This window comes from Prionailurus viverrinus, chromosome E3 (genome assembly GCF_022837055.1).
Source record: "Prionailurus viverrinus isolate Anna chromosome E3, UM_Priviv_1.0, whole genome shotgun sequence".
NCBI classification, from domain to species: Eukaryota; Metazoa; Chordata; class Mammalia; order Carnivora; family Felidae; genus Prionailurus; species Prionailurus viverrinus.
In genome coordinates, this window is record NC_062576.1 from 35,655,119 (window position 1) to 35,676,501 (window position 21,383).

The 21,383-nt window shown below is 44.4% G+C and overlaps 1 protein-coding gene across 9 annotated transcripts in view; it reads right to left on the reverse strand.

Moving 5' to 3' along the window:
• The window catches only part of RBFOX1 (RNA binding fox-1 homolog 1), a 2,066,153-nt gene that overhangs the window by 128,913 nt on the left and 1,915,857 nt on the right, over positions 1 to 21,383 (reverse strand). For all 9 annotated transcript variants that reach the window (XM_047839429.1, XM_047839430.1, XM_047839428.1 and 6 more), the window contains one exon: positions 2,745 to 2,888. In XM_047839429.1, the coding sequence (XP_047695385.1) occupies positions 2,745 to 2,888 (144 nt within the window). The remainder of the gene's footprint in view (positions 1 to 2,744; positions 2,889 to 21,383) is intronic.

The following is a 21,383-nucleotide window of genomic DNA, read 5'->3' on the forward strand; positions in this document are numbered from 1 at the left end:
CCAGAATCGTAATGAACAGGCCCTGAAGCCACAAATTAAAAACAAAATGTGAGCCTCTTGCAGTGACCATCAGGTCTGCAGAAGTTGCAAACTTCACGGCTGAATTACTAATGGTGGCAAAAGTTGTTTATGAACATGGCCAGGTTTTAGGCAGTTTGAGAAGAGAACTTCCTCTTTTGTCTTGTTTTGGTTTCAGTTTCAAATCCCCATGGCCACCTTTAACAAAAGAGACAAAGGAGAAAAGCCCAAAAATCTTGGAGAGGGTTTTTCTCTGCAATCACCCCCATTCTAGCTCCCGTTAAAGTGAAGGGACAAAGGGAAAATAGAGCAATAAAAGGCAAAAAGAGATCTCATGTCCAGCCGACTTGGAAAAGGCCTGAGTGGAATCAAAATGTGGTATCTTACAGTAACTATGGCTGCAAAGAAACCACACTTAATTCTCTCAAGTGTAATGTGGGGAGCCAATCAGAATGTGTACAGATGCCTTTCAATGTGATTCAAGCCACCAAGCCTGTCGTATAACCAGAATGGGCTTGCCACCACCAATGCTTGGCTGGGAACAACAGATTTTTAGCTTTGAAGTTCCATTCTTCAGAACAGAGGTTGTAAACCAAAGAGGCCTCAGCATTATTACAAAGAATCCAGGAATCCGTATGTGCCTGAACATTTTTATAGCTGAAACTCCTGAAAAAAAAAAAAATCTTGCGTACTTTTCAAATGAGCACAGATGCTGTTTGTGATGAGCAAAATTAATTTCAATATTACTGAAGGCATGCTGCATTTTCTTAATTGATACTAAGCGTATCTATCATCTTGTCAAGTCGACGACGTCTTGTCAGTTGCTTAAAATGTTTGACTTTTACAAACACTGGCTCTGAAACCAGTAGATTGTGATCAGAGTTTGACAACCGGTAGTGTGTTCGGTCTCTGGCAGGACTCAGCCCTGCACCGCTTGCCCTGGCCCCGGGAAGACACAGAGGCTCAGATATCCGTGCAAGCAGGATGCCTTCTTCGGGAGTTCCAGCTGTGGATTTTTCCAATACGTCTCTGACTTGGCTGTGTAGTCCTCTGGTGACTTTTAAGATAACAAAGAAGACCAGGGAGGGAAGTGCACCCGCAGGGGGGCCGCTGCAGTGAGTGGCACTCTAAAAGACCACCAGGATGGTCATTAGGAGGGCCAGATTCAAAGCCAACAACCCAGTGACACCTGACGAGGGAAGATGGACCACAGAGCAAGACTTTCTAACCTGACGTGGCAAAAGGAATCTAATTCCTCTGGCTGCCATCATTCAAACCTGGTCTCACTGCTTTACACACACTTGACCTCCACTTTCACTTTGAATGCTCTGCACTTTTCAAAGTCATCTTTGACCTGAGAGTGCCCGAGGGTATCTCCACTCGGCAAGAGTTAGAGGGCTCAACTCAAGGTTATTACCAAACGAGGAAGATAAAAGTGCAGAAGCTGACCTTTTCCTCTGAAATGTCAGGATTCAAGTCTGGGTATCTGAATATGAGGGCGCTTGCTCTGTCTTTGTGTCAGATGCATACTTGATAAACATCATGCATGTTAAAGAAATAAAAGGTGCAAGCAAGCTAACCCCATAGTCGCAGAGTGATGAGCCAGCGCTCCCCTTTACATGAGGGGGGGAGGTGAGGTCTACTCTTCCCCAGGGTTAGGCATTACAGTTTGGCTTCTTCTTATTCCTTCTGTAACATTTGCATCCATCCACGGACTCTTAGAAGAAGAAACTCCAAGCAGCCAACCTTTCCTCTAAGTCAAATGCTAAGGGTGTGGTTCTGTTCATGGAATCCACAGATACCTCCCATCAATACTGGGATGGATGTCATGAACAAACAGGCTGAGTACGTTTGCAAAAACAACAACAACAACAACCACAAACGAAGGATATCTAAGCGCTGTCAGAATTTTATCCTTTGGCGGAACTGAGCCCAAAGACACGGCTAACTCATTCCTTCTCAAGGTGGACACTGCGACATTTCGTCCAGGAAAAGAATCAGAGTCATGGCGTCCTACAAGGAAGCAACCCTATCATTTATTTTCTCTAGGTTGGTTGTGGCTTCCGCCCTGCTCTGCATTTCCATCATGGTGCCTTGGAAAGGCACCTCTGTGGGGGTAACATTGCAGTAAGAACCTCTGAATCCTCACCACCAACTCCAGGAGAATGTATATGGCAGGATGCAAGTCAGATTTAGATGTCTTTAGTGTTTTTTTTTTTTTTTTTTTTTTGGTTTTGCTTTTTAATGAAGTTTTAGGCAGAACTAATTATTCTCTAAAGCTGCATCTGAAATCCAAATGCACAGTGCCTGGGAAAGAGTGAGGTATATGCAGGAAAATGTTGTGATAACTTGTCAACTACAATAGAGGGAAGAACCAAAAAGACACAAAATGTTTATTTCAGCCGTGATGTAGGGTCCCGGGCCACTTGATTTGGGACCATCAGTGAGATTCTTTCAATGCTGTTTTATCTGGGAGTTCATTTTCCTTCTGACTTTCCCGTTCCTAATTAGCAGAACACCATTTGGCCAAGTGGGAACACGGTGAACACATGCAAAGAAATGGATACTGAAATCGTGAAGAGATTCTGGCCAAAATACAGCTACAGACTAGGATCTAAAATGCCTTTCTTTTCCCCTCTGTCCACATCTCACCTTCAGAACTTACATGAAGAGAGGGCTCTGGGGACCCCAGAGCAGGCACTGCAGAGGAGAAACACACTACTTACGCCAAACATTTGTCGGAGGTCCGGATCTCGGAACCGGAAGGGGATGTTGGAGACATGCAGCCGTTTGGGCTGGGACTTGTTTTCTGAGTTTTCAGAAGGTTGTGTCTGGGGCTGGCCATCCGTCGGTGCTGCGTCATCTGTCTGCTAAAAGGACAAGAGTAAAGAGGCTCTGAGTGGACCTACGTGCTGTTTCCAAACTGCTTTTGCTTCCCCTAAATGGTAGGAAAACGCTGGAACAAAGGAACAAGGACAAGGAAAGAAGTGCTGGGTCATTCATTCACTCAACATTTCTGAAGACCCCCTGAGAGCCTAACGTGGATCTGGGATTCAGCAGCGAGAAAAGCGGACAAAACTCCCTGCCCTCGTGGAGCGCAATTCTTATGGTGGGGGTGGGGGGCAGGAAAGGCAATGAGCTCTTTAACAACGAAATAGGCAGCAGGGAGAAGGAGAGCGCCAGGAAGAAAAATAAAGCAAGGGGATGGGTGGTTGGTGTGGAGCTGGTGGGGGAGTTTGAATAATCAGGGAGAGAAAACCTCATCCCTGAAGCTAGGAGAGGGTGTATCCCTTAATCAAAGGTGTCCAAAATCTTAAAACATCGCCTACCTAATTGCTGAGAGTGTGAAGATAAAATATTAGCAAATGTAATAAAACATTTGGAAAGGTTGTTTGGTGCTCTGCAGTCTAAGTAAGCATCTGATTGACTTAATTTATTATTAAGGCTTTAACTTCTCGTTTTTTGATTGTGCAACTGTATCGTGTCCGTTACAGCTGACCCCGTGTGGCTAGTTAAATCTGAATGAATTAAGATTAAATAAAGTGTAAAATGCAGCTTTTCATTGACACTAGCCACATTTCAAGTACTCGATAGCCACCTGGGGCTAGTGGTTTCCATGTCAGACGGTGCAGGTTTAAAGCATCTCCAGCACAGCAAGACATTCTGTGGACCATGTTGGTGTAGATAAGGTTACATTATTAGCATAACTCGTTACTCTGCTTCCCGTTCTTGCCAAAATGAGTCTGCACAACATGATATTACATCGGCACCTGGATATGGGTAGGAACCAGGAGAAAAGTCACGGTAACATTTGGTATCCTGATAGCCATGACGGGTATGGGTACTCTTGGTTCTAGAGATGCTTCTAGAAACTTTCTCTGCAATTAGCATCTCTTGCCTCTGGGTGGCAGTGGATGCCATTCACATCAGTCAGTTGCTTCTCCAAAACCATGATGGAAAACCTATGTGGAAGCCCATCAAATTGATGAGCAAGGAACCAGCCTCACCTACTTATAAACAGTTTAGAAGCATATTAACTGGGATGAAACTATCAATGCAGTCAGCCAGGTGTAAAATAATAAAGACACAGAGAAGGAAACAATTTCACAAAGTGAAATATGTATTTTTATATATTAAAAAATATGTATGTTTATTTTATATACATAAGTGTTTTATATATGCCATATATATACATTTTGATATATGTTTATCAAAAAATATATATAATATATAATATATAATATATATTATATATTATATTATATATATAATATATATTGTATATATATATCAAAATAACATGGGCGTAATTTGTGACTGTCTTGTCAGTACGTGTGTTTATTGGCAGACTTCATTTCCATTCTCCTTACTGATACATCCTGAATGGCATTCTGATGCTTTTAAAAAAACTTTTATTATTATATTTTTAGCAGGGTGAGGGGCAGAAGGGGAGGAAGAGAGAATCCCAAGCAGGCTCCACTCCCAAAGTGGAGCCCAACTCAGGGCTGATGCCATGATTGTGAGATAGTGACCTGAGCCGAAATCAAGAGTCGGATGCTTAATCCACTGAGCCGCCCGGGCGCCCCCTGAATTGCATTCTGAAAGCAAGACCTTCCCAGGGGCTGGCAGAAGACTGTTCCAAGCTGGTTTGGTATCTAAGGCCCCCCTGGATGACTTCTTTAACCTTGAAGTGCTATGTCATGTCAACAACAACAATGCACTTGGTCATTCTGTCTATGCTGTTGGAGTGAATAGGCAGGAGGATGGTGATAATCCTCTAACCTGGAAAACGAGTAATAATAATAATGCACACCTTCTAAGGCTCTGCAGGGACTGACTGCAATCACATATGCCAACTTGGCAGAGTTCTTGTCACATGGCATACGGTCAGTAAATGGAAAGCGATGAATATTTTAGAGTTATGGTGATTTTTTTTTTTTTTAATGTCAAAAAGAGGAGTGAAAAACCCTCTCTCAGGTAAAGGAAAGGTTCTCATGGCTTCTTATACATGTTTTTACTGAGCAACTACTAGGCACTGGATCTGTTAAGTCAGGCCTCCAAACACATTCAGTTTCCAGTTCAGAGGAAGAGAAAGAGGGTAGAAAAAGACAGTTGCAAGGCTGGGATCACAGGGAATCATAGAGGGCTGCGTCAACTTGAATCAGGGACACGCTGCAGGGCTGGATGCCTTAAGAGGCTTGCCAGTTCTGGGGGGTTATGTTTTGAGTGGGAGGTGTCTAACAGAACAGATGAAGGGGGCGGATGCTGTACCCGCAGTGTGCAAAGCACATGCAAAGACGCAAAGGTGAAATCATGTTCTGGATTCAGGGGGCTTCCGCGTGTGATCACTGGTCAGTGCAGGTCATGTGAAGGAAGGACGGAACGGTACACTGTGGGGGTAGTGGCGGTTGGGTTACAAACGGCCCTATGCATAGAGCAAGAGTATATATTTCATCATAAAAACTGTGACGAGCCACCTATGATCATCGCGGGGCATGATGTGATCAGCACAGGACGCCAGAGCTGAGCTATAGCCGACAAAAGATACATGCAGGTTGAAAGGCTGGCTGAATCACTGACTGAACAGTGGAAGGGATTACAAGTGTATCAATAAAGCAACGAGTGAAGGAGCAAACGGTCTGCTTGGCACCTTCAAGGGAGTCAAAACGCAGTCTTATAACAGCGAGGCCCAAACAGAGCATGAATGTTTTCTCTGCTGGTAATAGGAGGTTTGGTTACACAACAAAGCCAGCGACATGTCCTTGAACCACATGGTTGGGGTCTTAGTACTCTAACCTAAGAAGCTCTGTCAGCACAAGCAGCTGCTGAGACCCTGAACCTGCAGCTCTAGATTCTTTCCTCTGGAAAGAAGTTGCTGTTCAAATGCAAATTAAAACAAATTCCTTCTCATCCCAAGAAAGAAACTTAGATTTGGATTTGTACAGAACGGCTGGATGTTTCAGCTTAATAAACCTAATTAGGAATTACAGAGATTATGATTAAACATATTAAATGATTAATAGCATTATGCCGCTCATGTGAAAATTAAAATTAATCATCTTTAGTCAAACAGGACTTTGGAGAAATCTTTGCGTTGTTCCCTTTGATAAAAAACATACAACGCTCAATTAATCATTTTGTAGTGTGGGCATGTATACAAATGCTCATCAATTGTTATGTCGGGATACCTGTGTATTAAAGGTAATTTTTAAAGATAACATGTAAAATGGAAAACAAACCAACAGTGTTTCAGATATCGTGGGTGGATGGAGAGGAGAGGGAAGAGGATGACGTCAGGATCCAGAGGCCGAGAAAGAAAAACGGATCTGTGAGCTCAAGCACGCCTGCTTACACGTTGGGACGTAACACAAGTGGACCAAACGAGACCGGGGCTGTGCAAAATGGCTACTCCGGAACCCGGGGCACGGTCGGGGTGAGGCCTTCCAGAGTGGTCCTCACCGACTCTCATGGTGAGTAGGTCAGGATGAGGGCGTTCCCCTGCCTTTCTCCTGGGAACTTTCATGGAAAACATACTCAGGACAAGCCTGAGTTTGAGGTCGTTGTAGTCTCCTAGGAAATTACCACAAATGTGGTGGCTGAAAGCAACAGCAATGTACTCCCTCACGGTTGTAGGGGCCAGACATCTACAGTGAGGGTGCACTCAGGACCACCCTCCCTCGGGAGGCTCTGCGGGAAGGCCCATCTCTACCTCTTCCAGCTTCTGGTGGCCTCTTGGCTTGGAGTTGCCTTTCCCCAGTCTGTCTCTGTGTTCATACGGCCTTCTTCCCTCTGTGTGTCTGAGACTCACATCTCTGTCTGCCTTTTTCTTCTTTATAAGGACATTAGGCACTGGGTTTAAGGCTCACCCTAGATCTTGGTTTGGGATCCTTAACTTAATTACATCTGCAAGGACCCTTTGTCCAAATAAGGCCACGTTCATGGCTTTACAAGGGTCAGGACATGGACATATCTTTTTTTTTTTTTTTTAAATTTTTTTTTCAATGTTTATTTATTTTTGGGACAGAGAGAGACAGAGCATGAACGGGGGAGGGGCAGAGAGAGAGGGAGACACAGAATCGGAAACAGGCTCCAGGCTCTGAGCCATCAGCCCAGAGCCCGACGTGGGGCTCGAACTCACGGACCGCAAGATTGCGACCTGGCTGAAGTCGGACGCTTAACCGACTGCGCCACCCAGGCGCCCCTGGACATATCTTTTGAAGGCCACACTCAACCCACTACAACCCTTTATTAAACAAGAAAACAAACTGGAAGCACATGTAGGATGGGTAGCTGTAGTCAAGGAGGAGATTCATTTTCTACCACTTAAGGTGGCCTGAGGTTCTCTAAAGTGTTCGCCCCACACCAGGTCCAGAAGAATAGAGAATGTCTCTGCCTGAGCTGTCCCAGGTTCCCATCTGTCGCCCTGGGAACTTTAATGAGTTCCCTAAATAGAGGGGACTGCAATCTTCCCTTTGCCAGCCTGGCCGCCCTGGCCGCCATTCCATCCCTACCCCTGGAGGTACTGATGCCCTTCAGCAGGACTGAGACGCGCTCCACCAGCCTCCCGAGAGGCAGCCGATACTCCAAAAACAAGGACAGGTCTGCCAGTTCCCTGAGCCTAGAGCTGTACCTCACACAGATGGCTAAAGCAGTCACGGCATCCCTGAGAAGGTCGGTGAAGCTTATGGCGAACGCCCAGAGTGAAACTTCTACCGACAAAAATAACGTAGAAATTCTAAGAAGGTTGCGCAGGGAACTGCACATCTAGAACGTGTATTCCCCAAAGCCAGGGGCTCCCTGCTAGGGAGCTGCATCCCCTGAGGCTGGTGCCTGGCAAGGCTTCCTTGGAATTAATTGCTCGAAGAAGAACTCTTGATTTATCCCTGATTTTTTTTCCTAAGTATCATTTTAGCTCTAAGTGGGACGCAGCTGAACTGGAAAGATACCTCATAACCATGTTTCGGAGATCAGAAGATAGAACATAAAGACCAAGCAAATTACTGCTGATCTGCTCGCTCAGAGATGAGAGGAATTTGAGAAAACAAAGGATGTTCGAGGCAGAAGGAGAACGGCCAGGGCACTTGCCCTCTCTGGACCCTCTAGCCCAGGCCCTCATCCTGGGCTGTGATATTCAGTATGGCCTGGCCCTGACCCCCTTGCTTCCTGAGGCTCTCCAGTCCTTGCTCACTGGCCACCTTGTTCCTCCTTCCACCCACTCGGCAAGCTCCCTCCTCAGGCTTCACACCGGTTATTCCTCTGCCTGGAGAACTCTCTCCCCAGATGCCTATGTGGCCGGCTTGCCCCCTCTTGCCCATCGGCTGTCTGCCCAGACATGACCCGTCTGAGAAATCTTCACCTGCCCGTTACCAAAGTACGTATCACTTCTTCCTTTTAGCTTACGTGCTTCTGTTATTTTCTGCTGTGCCTGTCTTCTCTACCAGAACGCAAAGTCCACAGAACAGAGACTGGGAAGTTTCCATTCACTGTTCTGCCCTACACCTAGAGCAGTTTCTCTACCAGAAATGGTGATGTGGGGGCTGCTTAGCTCTTTGACCTGGGGCTGGCCTCCATCCTCTAGACGACAGTGGGACAGCCGGAACTATCTTCGGGGGTTCAGGTGCTCCCTGTGGGGGGTGGAACTGTACCGACTGAAACCGCTGATCTGGAGCACACGGTAAGTTCTCAGCAAGGGCCTGTGGCATCAATGAACAGGTCTGGCTTTGGTATCAGCGAGCGGCACAAATGCTAACTTCACGTCTCTCACTCTTAGTTGCGGATGCACATCTGTCCTGGACCCTTCAGACTGGGATAATGTAATCCAAGTCTTGCAAACAGTTAAGTCCCATGAACAAACAGGGAATGCATATCATTACTATTATTAACAGCGTTAAAACCATTGGGGTTTGTTCTTTTCTCGGGCGTGTGGATACGGACGACCCTGAGATGCAGAGGCCCCATCACGCAGGGGAGGCTGCAGGACCCCACATGAGTGGAAAGTCCATTAACCCTAAGAGGTGTGTTTCCAGGCAGCCATTGGCAGAGGTTCGAAAATAAGCTCATTAGGATGGCAAAATCCAGCTTCTACTCTGGCCCAGTTCGAGAGCCCTATTAGGAGTCAGGATATGTGCCGCAGAATTTTTCCTAATAAACAAACTCCCCAGATATCGGCGCAGGTTATAAATGTTAAGAAAACACCACCAGCACTTTAATCTCCCGAAGATCACTTAGTGCTTCCGCAAAGACCTTAATAAAGAACCGCGGGGCTCCCTCTGCTATAATCGTTCCTAATTCAATGAATAGCTCTGAGCAACCCAAGGCTAATCCTGGTGAAATTGGATTTTGATATCGACCAATCCGGGGATGACTGTTGGAGAGAATCCGCATAGTTTTGTATGTGCCTTTCAGATTCTGGCCCCGCCCCGCGGGCTCAGCTCTGAGCCCATGAGGCACTGCTGAGCTCACCTGTGTGCTATCTCCCCCGGGTGACCAGGTACCTGGTGGTAACGCAGGCCGAGGACATTTGTAGCTGGGCATCCCTGAGCTAAACTCCAGTTCTGTCACATAGGAGCCGAGCTCCTTAAACCCTTCTGGGCCTGTCTCCTCAGATTCAAGTAAGGATAAAAGGTTCCACCACCACCTATGTGGAGGCAACATAGGTGACCATCACAAGGGCGGATGAGTAAGATGTGGTGAAGTTGTCAGCAGAAATCAGAACTCGGAGAGAAATCAGAGACTTTGAAGCACAGTGCTGAGTGCCTGCAGTAGGGGCGTTAACCCTAAGAAAACAAGAACTGTACCGAATTATAATTTGCCACTCCAAAATACGCCTCTTTGGCACAAGGGTTATTTCGGGACAATTATTTTTGAGAAAGAGCAGACACAGGAGAAGCTCCAAAAACAGTAGAAAATACCCCTTTGTAAGAGACATTCACATTTATAAGGAAATTCTCCATTTATAGGGGTGTCTTCCTCTCAGGAGGCACCAGGAAGAGAAAGTAACTAAATCTCTAGAAACTCTCTTCAAAGGATAAGTCAAGGACCTAAATCTGCATAACCACCTCACCCTTATTTACCGTGTTTTCCTAATAACCTCCCCATTGCTGGCTCCCCTGGCCTCCCAACATCTTTTGTCTTCAGCTGGAGATGATGTTTAAGCTGGTGGCTTGGGCCATGCCAGGGAGTTACTTGGTTTTCTGGGGTAGGTACCCTGTCTACAGAAGGTAGACATGTTATTAAATTCCTGTTTGTCTCTTTTACCACAGGGTGTTTCAGCCAAGAACCTAGAAGAATACATAGAAAATTATTTTCTTCCCCTGCACGATGGAAATTAAAAACTCATGCACTCATCACATAAGACTAGATACGGTTCAGGGACAGTGATCACACACTTTAGAGCAGTCATTCAACAAAATAAAATAGGAGTCACATACAAAATCTTAAAGTTTCTAGAAGCCACGTGTCTAAACAGGAAAAAGAAATATGTGGAATTAACTTATATTATATTTATATATATATTTTTATATATATTTATATAAATCCAATATTTATCTTAATCCAATTTACCAAAACTATTATTTCAGTGTGTAATTAATGTAAATGATATTTTACATTCTTGTTTTTCTGAGTCTCTGAGATGTTCAAATAATTTGTACTACAGCTCATCATCTCAATATGGACACTGCATTTTCGTTAGAAATACCTCATCTATATTTAGACTTTGAAAAATTGGCAGTTGAATAGCCAAGATTTTCAAAACACACCTAAAAGGTTTTTAATAATGGAATCAAGTGTCAGTGTCTAAATTTTAATTACAGTTGAGCCTAATTAAAAATTCAGTTCCTCAGTCATACCAGCCATGGCTCAACAGATACCTCCAGCTGGCAGAATAATGCCCCCTTCGAAATATTAATATCCTAATCCCTGAATACAGAGTTCACAGACTCCCTGAAGGGTGCACAGATATCCACGGATCCCTGGATCAGGACCAGTGCTGTGCGAGGGCATTCCACTCTCCCCTGAGTTGAGACATCTGATGCTGAATACTACCAATGCCTGATTGCTTATGAGCCTAGTGTGGAATCAGCTAATGGGTCGGGTAATGGGATAGGTACTAAATATAAAACTGTGCTGAGGTCCTACTGTGACCCTGGCATCTTGCTAGGCATTTTTCATACCTTATCCCACTGATCACCATAACAGTTTGAAAAACTGAAGCTCAGAGAGGTTAAGTTACCTGTCCAAAATTACACAGCTAGGAGATGGCAGAGCCAGGATGGAAGCTAAGATATCTAAGTCCATTTGCTGGACTCCATATTCCAGACCCCAATGGCTTGTCAAGGCCAAGAGGAAGGTGCTATGGAAAGTCTAAAGACAGCCCAGCGCCAGAGGGCAACTGCTAAGCACTTGCATAGAGGAGTGAAGATTCGCTGGAGGTCTAACTGCCTGAGCTCTCTGTCTGGGCTCGAACCAGAGTGATGAGCTCTGTGAACAGGGCTCTGTCTCAACCAGTTGGCCAAAATCAAACCAAACCAGGTGGCTTCGGATGCCTCCTCCGAACCCCTAGAGTCCTGTGCTCCCCTCTGGTGAGCTCTTATCGACCATGTATGTTCCTTATTATCAGATTACTTACCTGTCTGTGCTACTAGAACATGAACATCCCAAAGACAAACACTACACTGAATCATTTTTGAAGCCCTTTACTGTGCCAGCAAATATTTATTGTGTCATTCCAGAACACCTCTTGGGGCCCAGCTTCTTTTGTCTCCATGAGCATCCCCAATTCTGCCATGAGCGTGTCAAAACCCAGCACCCAAGCCAGGATGCTAACGAGCACAACTCCCCCCCCGCCCCCCCGTACAGCCTAATGAATATCCAGCATCTCCCCTATCCTGCGGGCTTCCTCCCCTCCATGCCCAAAGTGCTTTACAGTGATAAATAAAAAGTGTCCTTTTGAATAGCCAGCTGCTTCTTCCTCCTCCACCAATCAAGTTATTTCTCAGAGAGAAAAGCTTGTGAGTGTCTTCGAGGCATTATTTGATTAAGTTGACAATATTATGTGAGCGATGGTTGAGTACCCACTGCGATGTACTTTGGACCAAATTGATTTGTGTAACGAACACTTGCTCTGTCTCTTCTTACAGCCTGAATAGTGGTCTTGATTTAGCCAGTAATGCTGGGCACCAAGTGAATTTACAGGGTCCACAGTCCCTCTCTCTCAATCTGGAGAGAATAGCAAAAGAAAGGCTGGAGTGGCATAATTCAATACATTGTACTATAAGCTCAGAAAATGGTATCACAGAGCTCTGCAATATACCTATTTGATTTGATTTGTAAACCTGATAAAAAAGCAATCGAGAAAAGTTCAGGGGGAAAATATATATGTTCTAAGCAAAAAATGTAACGATATTGAATGTGTACAAAGAACCAAAGTCCTGGATGGGGAGGGGGAGAAAATCATGCATACTAAATCAACTTCATACCCTGCGTTAGACAATATTGCACATTCTCCATTTAAAACGAAGCAAGATTGTGTGAAGTTATTTTCCATTAAAAATAATAATAATGGTAAGCCCAGGGAATGTGAATTAAAACCCACGTCTCGGGTTTTCTCACAATCCTACTTCAAAACGGGGCTCGTGCAGATTCACTCAGCTTCCTGATTTTTCATTTTAGCTCTGTAGGCAAACAAATAAGTTAATCACACAGCTTTGGATGTAGTTAATGCCTCCTTCCTAGCTCGGCAGGGCGGATTCCACAGCCAGGTGACACAGATTTAAGAAACTCATCACATTTCCCTCAACCCGAATAAATTCAATGCTTTGCTGGAATGATGAAATTCTTCAGAAAGCAGAAGCCCTGTGGGACACAGAAGGGCTGACTCCAAATTCTCTTGCTCTTTTTTTTTTTCACCCTTTGAAAGTATAGGATGAGCATTCAAGGGGCCAAGTGTTTAACACCTCAGTAAAGGTGATGGGCTGCATAGGTGTCTGTATAAGTACACTCGAGCTGCTGTAACAAAACCCCATGGACCAGGTGGCTTCAACCACAGTCATTTACTTCTCCCGGTTCTGGAGGTTGGGAAGTCCAAGATCAAGGCATCAGCATATTTGGCTGCTGGTGAGGTCTCTCTTTCTGGCTTATAATCTCCCTATGTCCTCTCCTGGTGGAGGGAGAATGCTGTCTCTCTCTTCTTCTTCCTATAAGGACAGATTCCCACGGGAGGACCCTGCCCTCATGACTTCATCTAACCCTAATTACTTCCCAAAGTCCACACCTCCAAATACCATCACGTGGGGGCTTAAGGCTTCAGCATAAAGGGGAGGGGACACAATTCAGTCTACAGTAGTGTCATTAAAGCAGAGCCTGCGAATACCTGGGAATGTGACATGTTTTGTCCTGGGGAGAGAAAGGAGTTTCAATGGGCTTGAAACCAGCTGTTTTCTCATCCAGTCATTCAAAATAGATTTATTGAGCACCTACTACATATATATATATATATTTTTGTGTGTGTCTGTGTGTGTGTGTGTGTATGTGTGTACGTTTGGGAGCTGGTGTCTACTTCTCAGTGGACAGGAGTCATAAGACTCCAGAAAGAGCTCTTTCTTTCCTTCTCCATGTTCAAAGTTTCAGTTTTTAGTTCCAGAAACAAGGAATTGAAAATAACTACCACTACTAATAACAATAACAATAAACATTTGTAGACTCTGGAATGAGTGATCTGGGTTTGAATTCTAGCTTTACCACTTCCTAGCTGTGTGACTTTGAACAAGTTACTTAACCTCTCTGGGCCTTGTTTCCTTGATCTAGAAAATAGAAATATTATTAGCATTGCACAGGTGAGTCAATATATCTAAGTGCCCTTCCTGGCCCTTAAGTGTGATGATGATTAACATCTAGAATAGTGCTTGACATCTGATAGCCATTTAATAAACATTGGTCACATGATTAGCACTCTGCTAAGCTCTTTGCATACATTGTATTTCATTGCATCACCTGATGACTCAGAAAAGAAGATTCTATCATTTGTCCCCATTTTATGATAAAGGAATGGCTGTTCAGTGGGGCTAAGAGCTGCTTCAAGATGCTCAGTCAGTACATAGTTGGTGGTGTGGGAGAATGGTTGAGAGCCCAGGCACCACACTTCCCGAGTCAAATCCCTTAATGACATCTAAAGACGATGCAACAGCTTTCTGGCCATGTGGTTATTAAAAACTCAGACCAGGGGCACCTGGGGAGCTCAGTCCGTTAAGCGTCTGACTCTTGATTTCAGCTCAGGTCGCGATCTCACGGTTCATGACATTAAGCCCTGCATTGGGCTCTGCACTGACAGTGTGAACCTGCTTGGGATTCTCTCTCTCTCCCTCTCTGCCCCTCCCCTGCTCATGCTTTCTCCCCCTCTCTCTCTCAAAATATATGAATACACTTAAAAAATACCTCAGGCCAATCCATTTTAAAGCTTCCAAAGTCAGTAGGATTCAAATTCTCTTCCTATTACTCCAGACCCGTGTCCTCATAGACCTGTGTCATGATGGACCTGCCTCAGGCAGGGGACATTTCCTGCTTCTTTGCCCCTACTATCCAGCACTTGGCTCTGTCTGCTGGGGGGAGCTGCCTCTGGGATCTTCTTCCTCATTCTGCTCTTAGGTCTTTCTCTTTTGGAGTTGGGGTTTGGGGGAAGAGACTAAGGGGGCAGAGGGCACCCAATGAAACAAGATCCCTCTTGGTGATCAGTAGCAAGTGCCTGTCTCTGCTCTCTCTCTCATTCTGCTGGAACTCGTGGGCCACTGGGGGCTTCTGTGGGTGTGGGGGAGCCTGAGGTGTAGGTATGCTTGGGTTGCTTGGGGGTGGTGAATTGCCAATCCTTCGCCCTCCATTGCTGCAGAAGGCAATGTATCGTCAAGGTCGGCCAGCAAGCTGCCCACTCTCCTTTCAGATGGGGGTCCCTCTGTCAGCACTGGTTTTCTGAGCATCCTGAAAACTCCTTCCCTGTCCTCTGACCTCTAGGCTCTCCCAAGAGCCAGGGCAGATGGCAGGTGTCCTAACACATTCTCCATGACAGTTCTCTCCCATCCTGTCGTTTGGGACTATGCCAGGGAGCCTCCACGGTAATAACTCCCCAGATAAGAAGCAGGCACAAGTCTCTACGTTCATGACCTCACTGCACCCAACTAATTTAAGGAACACATCAAGTTCTCCCAAGAACTCCGCACTGCCTTCTGCTTTGATGGCATCATCAGGACGAGTCTTCTATTTCTCCAGCTCAGTGAGCATCCACCGGAAGGAGCTGGCGAACTCCCCTTCGTGCTGACAGCCCGCTCTCCCTCCCCAGGAGTGACTCTCTTGAAGCTCTACCCTCACCCCAGCCCTAGCCTCCTGGTTTTCGTAAACCCATCCCACTCAGAAATCAAGGCCAATTTAAATATCGATTTAAAAAGGAAAAATGTTGATATCTTGCACTGAATCCTCAAATCCACCCAGCTCAAAGATGTCCCCTCCCAACGTATTATGCAAGATTTAATTTAACCAAATGGCAAATCTATACATTATGCAAATTTTCCAGACCTAAGAAAATTGCTGAACGGTTGCAGAAACTCGGTGATGAATTTAAGATGGAACTGATCTCAGCTAAAATCCCAGGATTTTCCTTACTAATTACTTCTTTCTTTGTATAAATGCTTTGAACAAAGACACAAGCACTGTGAGGGGTTTGCTCTGGGTGTACTGGAGTTTCTCCAGTATACCCAGAGACATGTATACATATCATTCTTCGGAATATTGATATGTCTATTCTCCTGCATTTGACAGTCAAAGAATCCTGTCACATAAAGTACACAATTTCTGAAAACTGACATGGTTCGGATTACTTCTGAGTTCCAGATTCTATTCATCAGTGGGCTAATTTTTCCTGCACTGGTGGGTGGGGAGGAGTGTAAATATATTCTAAGAGATGGAAATACTAAGAAATATACTCTGAAAATAGAAATGACTTCAACTCCTCTCCAGTTTGCTCTTTACCTAGACAGCACATTTTTTTTTCTTAAAAATGCCATATGGAAAATAGTGTGACTTTGTGGGCCATACTGTCTCTGTTGCATGGGAAAACAGCCACAGGCAGTATCTAAACAAATGAACATGACATGTTCCAATAAAATTTTATTTACCAAAAAAAAAAAAAAGGCAGTGGGCCATAGTTGGGCATGATGGATGATGGTCAGTACTCTGGTCTACACTGTTTGATGGTCAGTACTCTGGTCTACACTGTTCTATTTGGCTGGCATTTAAAGAGCTCCCGCCTGTATAAAGGACATTTGTTAGAAGTGAGGCTTAAAGCATGAAGAAGACATACCCATAGCCTGTGGGATCTCCTGGTATGGCAGGGGACAAAAATAAGGCATGACACAATTGACGCACAATGGGTGAGTTCTCTTACTGAAGGACCTTCGGAAACATAATTCAACAAGAGGGGAATATGGAAAACTGCTTGGACAGTCTTATTCATCTTGGCAATTGTGTATTAACGGGGCTCACAGGTCTAAAAGTCCAACTCTTAAAATGAAGAAAGAGAAATATCTAACCAGTCCTGGGCTCTTTCTCATCTAATTGTGTCATTCAAGGCTCCAATAAGGAGAGGTAAGACTTGAAGTGGTCAGATATGGATGATAGCCATGACGGTGGGTGACATCCTGTCAGAGTGTCCCTTTCTTCACCTGTGGGAGAGGAACAACAATGCAGCTCCTTTTCGGATCCCAGAGAAACAGAGGGGATTCTGCCCCAGAAAGTGCTTTGGCCACTTCAAAGTGCTGTGTATCTGGAGTCCATCATTTCCATTTTTCTTGGTTATGCTACTTAAAAAGCAAGGTTGGCTCACATGGCAGGTGACAGTATCTGATGTCTGATGACATCAGTCTGGCAACCAGAAAGACTCTTAGTGGAGGCCCTACACTTCAGCAGATGTGGATTCAAGGACAACTCCCACCGATTTCTCACTGTGTCCTGTTTCTTGGAGGAGATTTACTGCACCCAAAGAAATGACGGCCCTGGTTTTGGTGGTCTTGCAGGTACCCATCAGGTCTCAAAGCCAAGACTCCGAGATTCAGGAGGGTGGGTTGAGCGAGGGGCCCTACCTTGGTAAGGGGTTCTTGGTCACCTTAGCAAGACGCAGGTTTTGGGGTCTGAAAGGCAAACACACTTGGGTCCAGGTGGAGGTGCAGAGAGCTCTGTGGATGCTACCTCAGTCTATCTCCAGGTACACCCTTCAGGTCACCTTTAAGTCACCTGGGGAAGCTTGCTGCAAATGCAGACTTCCGGTCCCCACTCCCAAAGTAACCACTTGTAACTGTAGACCCAAGATGAATCGTTTTAATAATCCTCAGGGGTGACCCTGATGTGCTCTAACACCCTCATGGCCACCCCTTTTTACCCTGGGTAGGCAACAGTGCGAGTTTACGTGTCTGCAATGAGGAGAAACCAAGTGTGGTTGATCTTGGACATGTGACTCTACCCCTTGATACCTTACCTCCCCTGGCTTTAAAATGGGGATTTGTGAAATCATTCATTCAAAGGCTATTGATTGACTATCTTCAATGTGACTGGAAAAGAACCAAGGGACAGGGGGAGGATTAAAACCCTAAAGCAGGCAAAGTGCTTACCAATGGCTTAAGGCATTTCCTGAGCACTCAGTAAACATTAGTCATGGAAATTCTTTAACTTCCCTCCATGTCCACCTTCCAAAAGCAGAATCACTGTTTAGAGGGCAAATTGCAAGCCTTGGGTTGGCTCTCTCTTGTGTATCAGGGTTTGTACATAGCTCCTGGAGTGCTCTTGATTTGGGGGGCATGCCTTTCTCTCTGATTAAAACTTGTGTCTAGAAAAGAGACTTTGCTGGTTTTAAGGTGGATTGGGTGGGGGTGGGGTAAAGGGAGGTGATGTTTCAGATGAGTTTCTCTTCTAAAAGTCAAGCAAGACTTCCTTATGGGACCTCAGATGTGCCTAGCTTTTTCTAGGAAGTTATATATATGGAGAGAGAGAGAGAGATGTATAATGTATACATCATAATACAATCACAAAGTTGAATTCCAAGGCAGATGGAACATTCTGATGGGGAGGCTCACTGCTGACTGATTATTTGATGCTTTCGATCTTTTATATTGAATTTGAGATTACAAGCCTCCTTTTCCATTCAGCCCTGCCCTGCAGCTTTTCCTGGCATTTTGTTATCTTTGCGTAAGCCTTTCAGGAAGGGCCTCTGAACCGTCCTCCTGTGCTGGCTGCCAGGGAAATAGGATTACTGCCTTATTCTTCAACATGGAGCAACCATGCTTCATTGAAGGTAAAATAAAATAAAACTTTGGAATATTTTTATTCAGTTTTTCAAGAAACCTTTTAAGATGAGTAACAGTGGAGTTCATTTAGCATAGCTGCCCATGAGCATTTGCCTGGAATATGAATCCCATCTACATTTTTTAGATGCTTATCATATTATATGTTACTTTCATACACTTACTTCAAATGTGCTCTAAGAAAAGGCTAAAGGCGCTGGCTCAGTAATTTGAGTGTGCACCAGGATCATGCGGGGGGGAGCTCTTTAGAAATGCAGATTCTAGGGGTGCCTGGGTGGCTCAGTCTGGTTAAGCCTCTGACTTCAGCTCAGGTCATGCTCTCAGGGTTCGCGGGTTCAAGCCCTGTGTCAGGGCTCTGTGCTGACAGCTCAGCCTGGAGCCCGCTTCGGATTCTGTGTCTCCCTCTCTGTCTGCCCCTCCCCTGCTTGTTCTTTGTCTCTCAAAAATAAACATTAAAAAAATAATAAAAAAAGAAATGCAGATGCCAGGGTTCTAGCCTTTTCAGTGCCCTCTTCATCAGCTTGGAGTAGAGACAGGGAGGTGTCTGGGATGTTTATTTCTCAGGTATTTTTTGAGCCTATTGTTAAATATGGCCTTTAATAAAAATTACATAACATAAACCCACAATTAAATAAAATACGTAATAAATACTCAAAGCTCATTGCTTCCTAATTCTCTTGGTACATTTTACTATTATCTATATGGTTTTTCTGGCTTTTGTACCTGAATGGCCGAGATACCATAAAACAGCGTTCTCCTGTATGTCTTTTGCCAACTCTGTGTTCAGTGACGAGGCACTGGTAGCTCGAACAGGACCAGGGTGGGAGTATTTCCACCATGGAAATCGGCAAATGCTTCACCTCAGGCTCCTGAACACCTCCCGTCCTGCCTCCTCAACCCCAAGCAGGTTGTTAAACACCTACCAGCACATCACTGGCTAGAGCCAGCAATATTCATTTGTAACAAGCCCATACCAGGCTATTTGAATAAAAGTAGGGTCTGGGCCACAGTTTAAGAAAATGCTGACAAAGCTTGAGAAAAGCCATCTCCCCACAAGAGATGTTGTCTTCTGGTCATTTTGCCAGTGGCTCTAAAACTCTTCTTGGCAAGAAGGTAGGGCCAGGTGTGGACAAAGGGCTAGATTATAAACTAAAGGATACCTAGGTTCCAGACCCGGTCTCAGGACTTCTGTGTGATGCTGGGAAAATTAGTTAACCTCCCTGAAACACCAGTTCCCACATCTGTCAAATGAGTTTTCAACCCTCGCTTTGCAGGTTCATGGTAAACAAGAGTGAAGTATAATATTATTAGGATGTAGCCTTGAGCCTGACTCCTAGTAATTGTTTAGTAAATAACATGTGTTTGATGATGACCATGGTGGTGATGGTGACGGTGGTGGTGATGATAATGATGATGATTTTTAGGTGTTGTTAACAGAGACATTTGGGAGAAATCCCTTGAACTCATGGAAGCAGTTGATGGGTGTTACACTAATTTAGTAATCTGAAGCTAAGAAGGTTCTAGGAAGAAAAAACCAAATAAACCTTGATATCCATTTCAACTTCTTCATCTCAACAACTATATGCAAACAGTAATAGAAAATGCGGATACATAAAATATATTGAACTTACAGACTACTTCACGTTGATCCCATCACGTACCCTCATGACACTTCTATGAAGCTGGTGCTGCAAATATGCCATTTTACAGATGAGGAAAACAAAGCTCAAGAGGAGGCCCATAGAGCTAGTACATATGAGAAGAGGTCCCAGAGCTAAGGCCTGGAGCTTGTAAACCAGTGTCCTTTCCTTCTTAGGAATGAAACTTTGTATCCACAAGAGATTGTTGAGGTTGAAAGCAAAATCAGGCTCATGAAGGAGAAACTGAAGGTCAAAGTTCCATATTAGATTACTTATGAAAAGCTCACAATATTCCAGAGTTATCTGTGACCTTTGAGGGAAATAATATGTTCCATATATTTATCCTGGGTGATATTACACCTGAGAAAGAAGGCTGAATTATACGAACAACTGACTCCATGAGTTAGGCTATTTCTGATCTCTAAGTACCATGGTTTTAATGAAAGGAGGGAAACTGACATTTTGACAGACAGGATAGGGTCAGAGAAACAGGACCAGAAGCAGCATCAAGAGACAGGTTTGAATCCTGGCTCTGATATCTGGATGAAGAGCTTCGTGACCCTGGGAAAAACCTGAGCTTCATAAACAGTAGCAATAATACTTAACTTGTAGGATGTCATGAAAATTCTATCGAAGTACATATTTAAGTGCTTACCATAGTGCCCTAGTAAGCAAAGCAATAAGCAAGTGTTACATTTTTCTTTTAGTTCAGAATTTCATAGCGAGGTTCAACAAATATTCACTAAGTGTAAGGGCTAGGTACAATTCTTGATGCTAGAAATGGATAATGGAGAAAACAGACAAAAATTCCTCCTCAAGGAACTTATCTTCCAGTGGGGGAGAAACTGATAAGCAATACTACAGTAAATAGAACATGGCAGAGTATGTTGAAATGTAAGCACTATGAGACAAAGCACTGAATATGAGGATTGGGGTGCTAGGGAGGGTTTGAAATGTTTAGTCAATGGTTTTGGAGAAGGTGACATTTGAGTCAAAATTTGACAAAGACTGTTGAGCCATGAGGACAGGTCAGGCAAGAATAGTCCAGACACAGGGACAGACTGTGCAAAGGTCCTGAGGTAGAAACATGAGGAAGAGTGAGTCCAGTGCAGAGTGATCACAGGGAAGCAGATAGGAGATGATGTCACATGTATAACGAAGTGTCATGTAATAAGGCCTTCCAGACTACTGCAGGAACTTTGGCTTTAAAAAAATAGCTTTATAACTTTTGAAATATATTTAGATTTACAGAGATGTTGCAAAGAAAGCAATCCAGCTCATCCAGCTTTCTCTAAAGTTAACATCTTACCTAACCCTGTGTATTCATCCAAACTAAGGAGTTAACATTCACGTATTATTAACTACAGACTTCATTCAAATTTTCCCA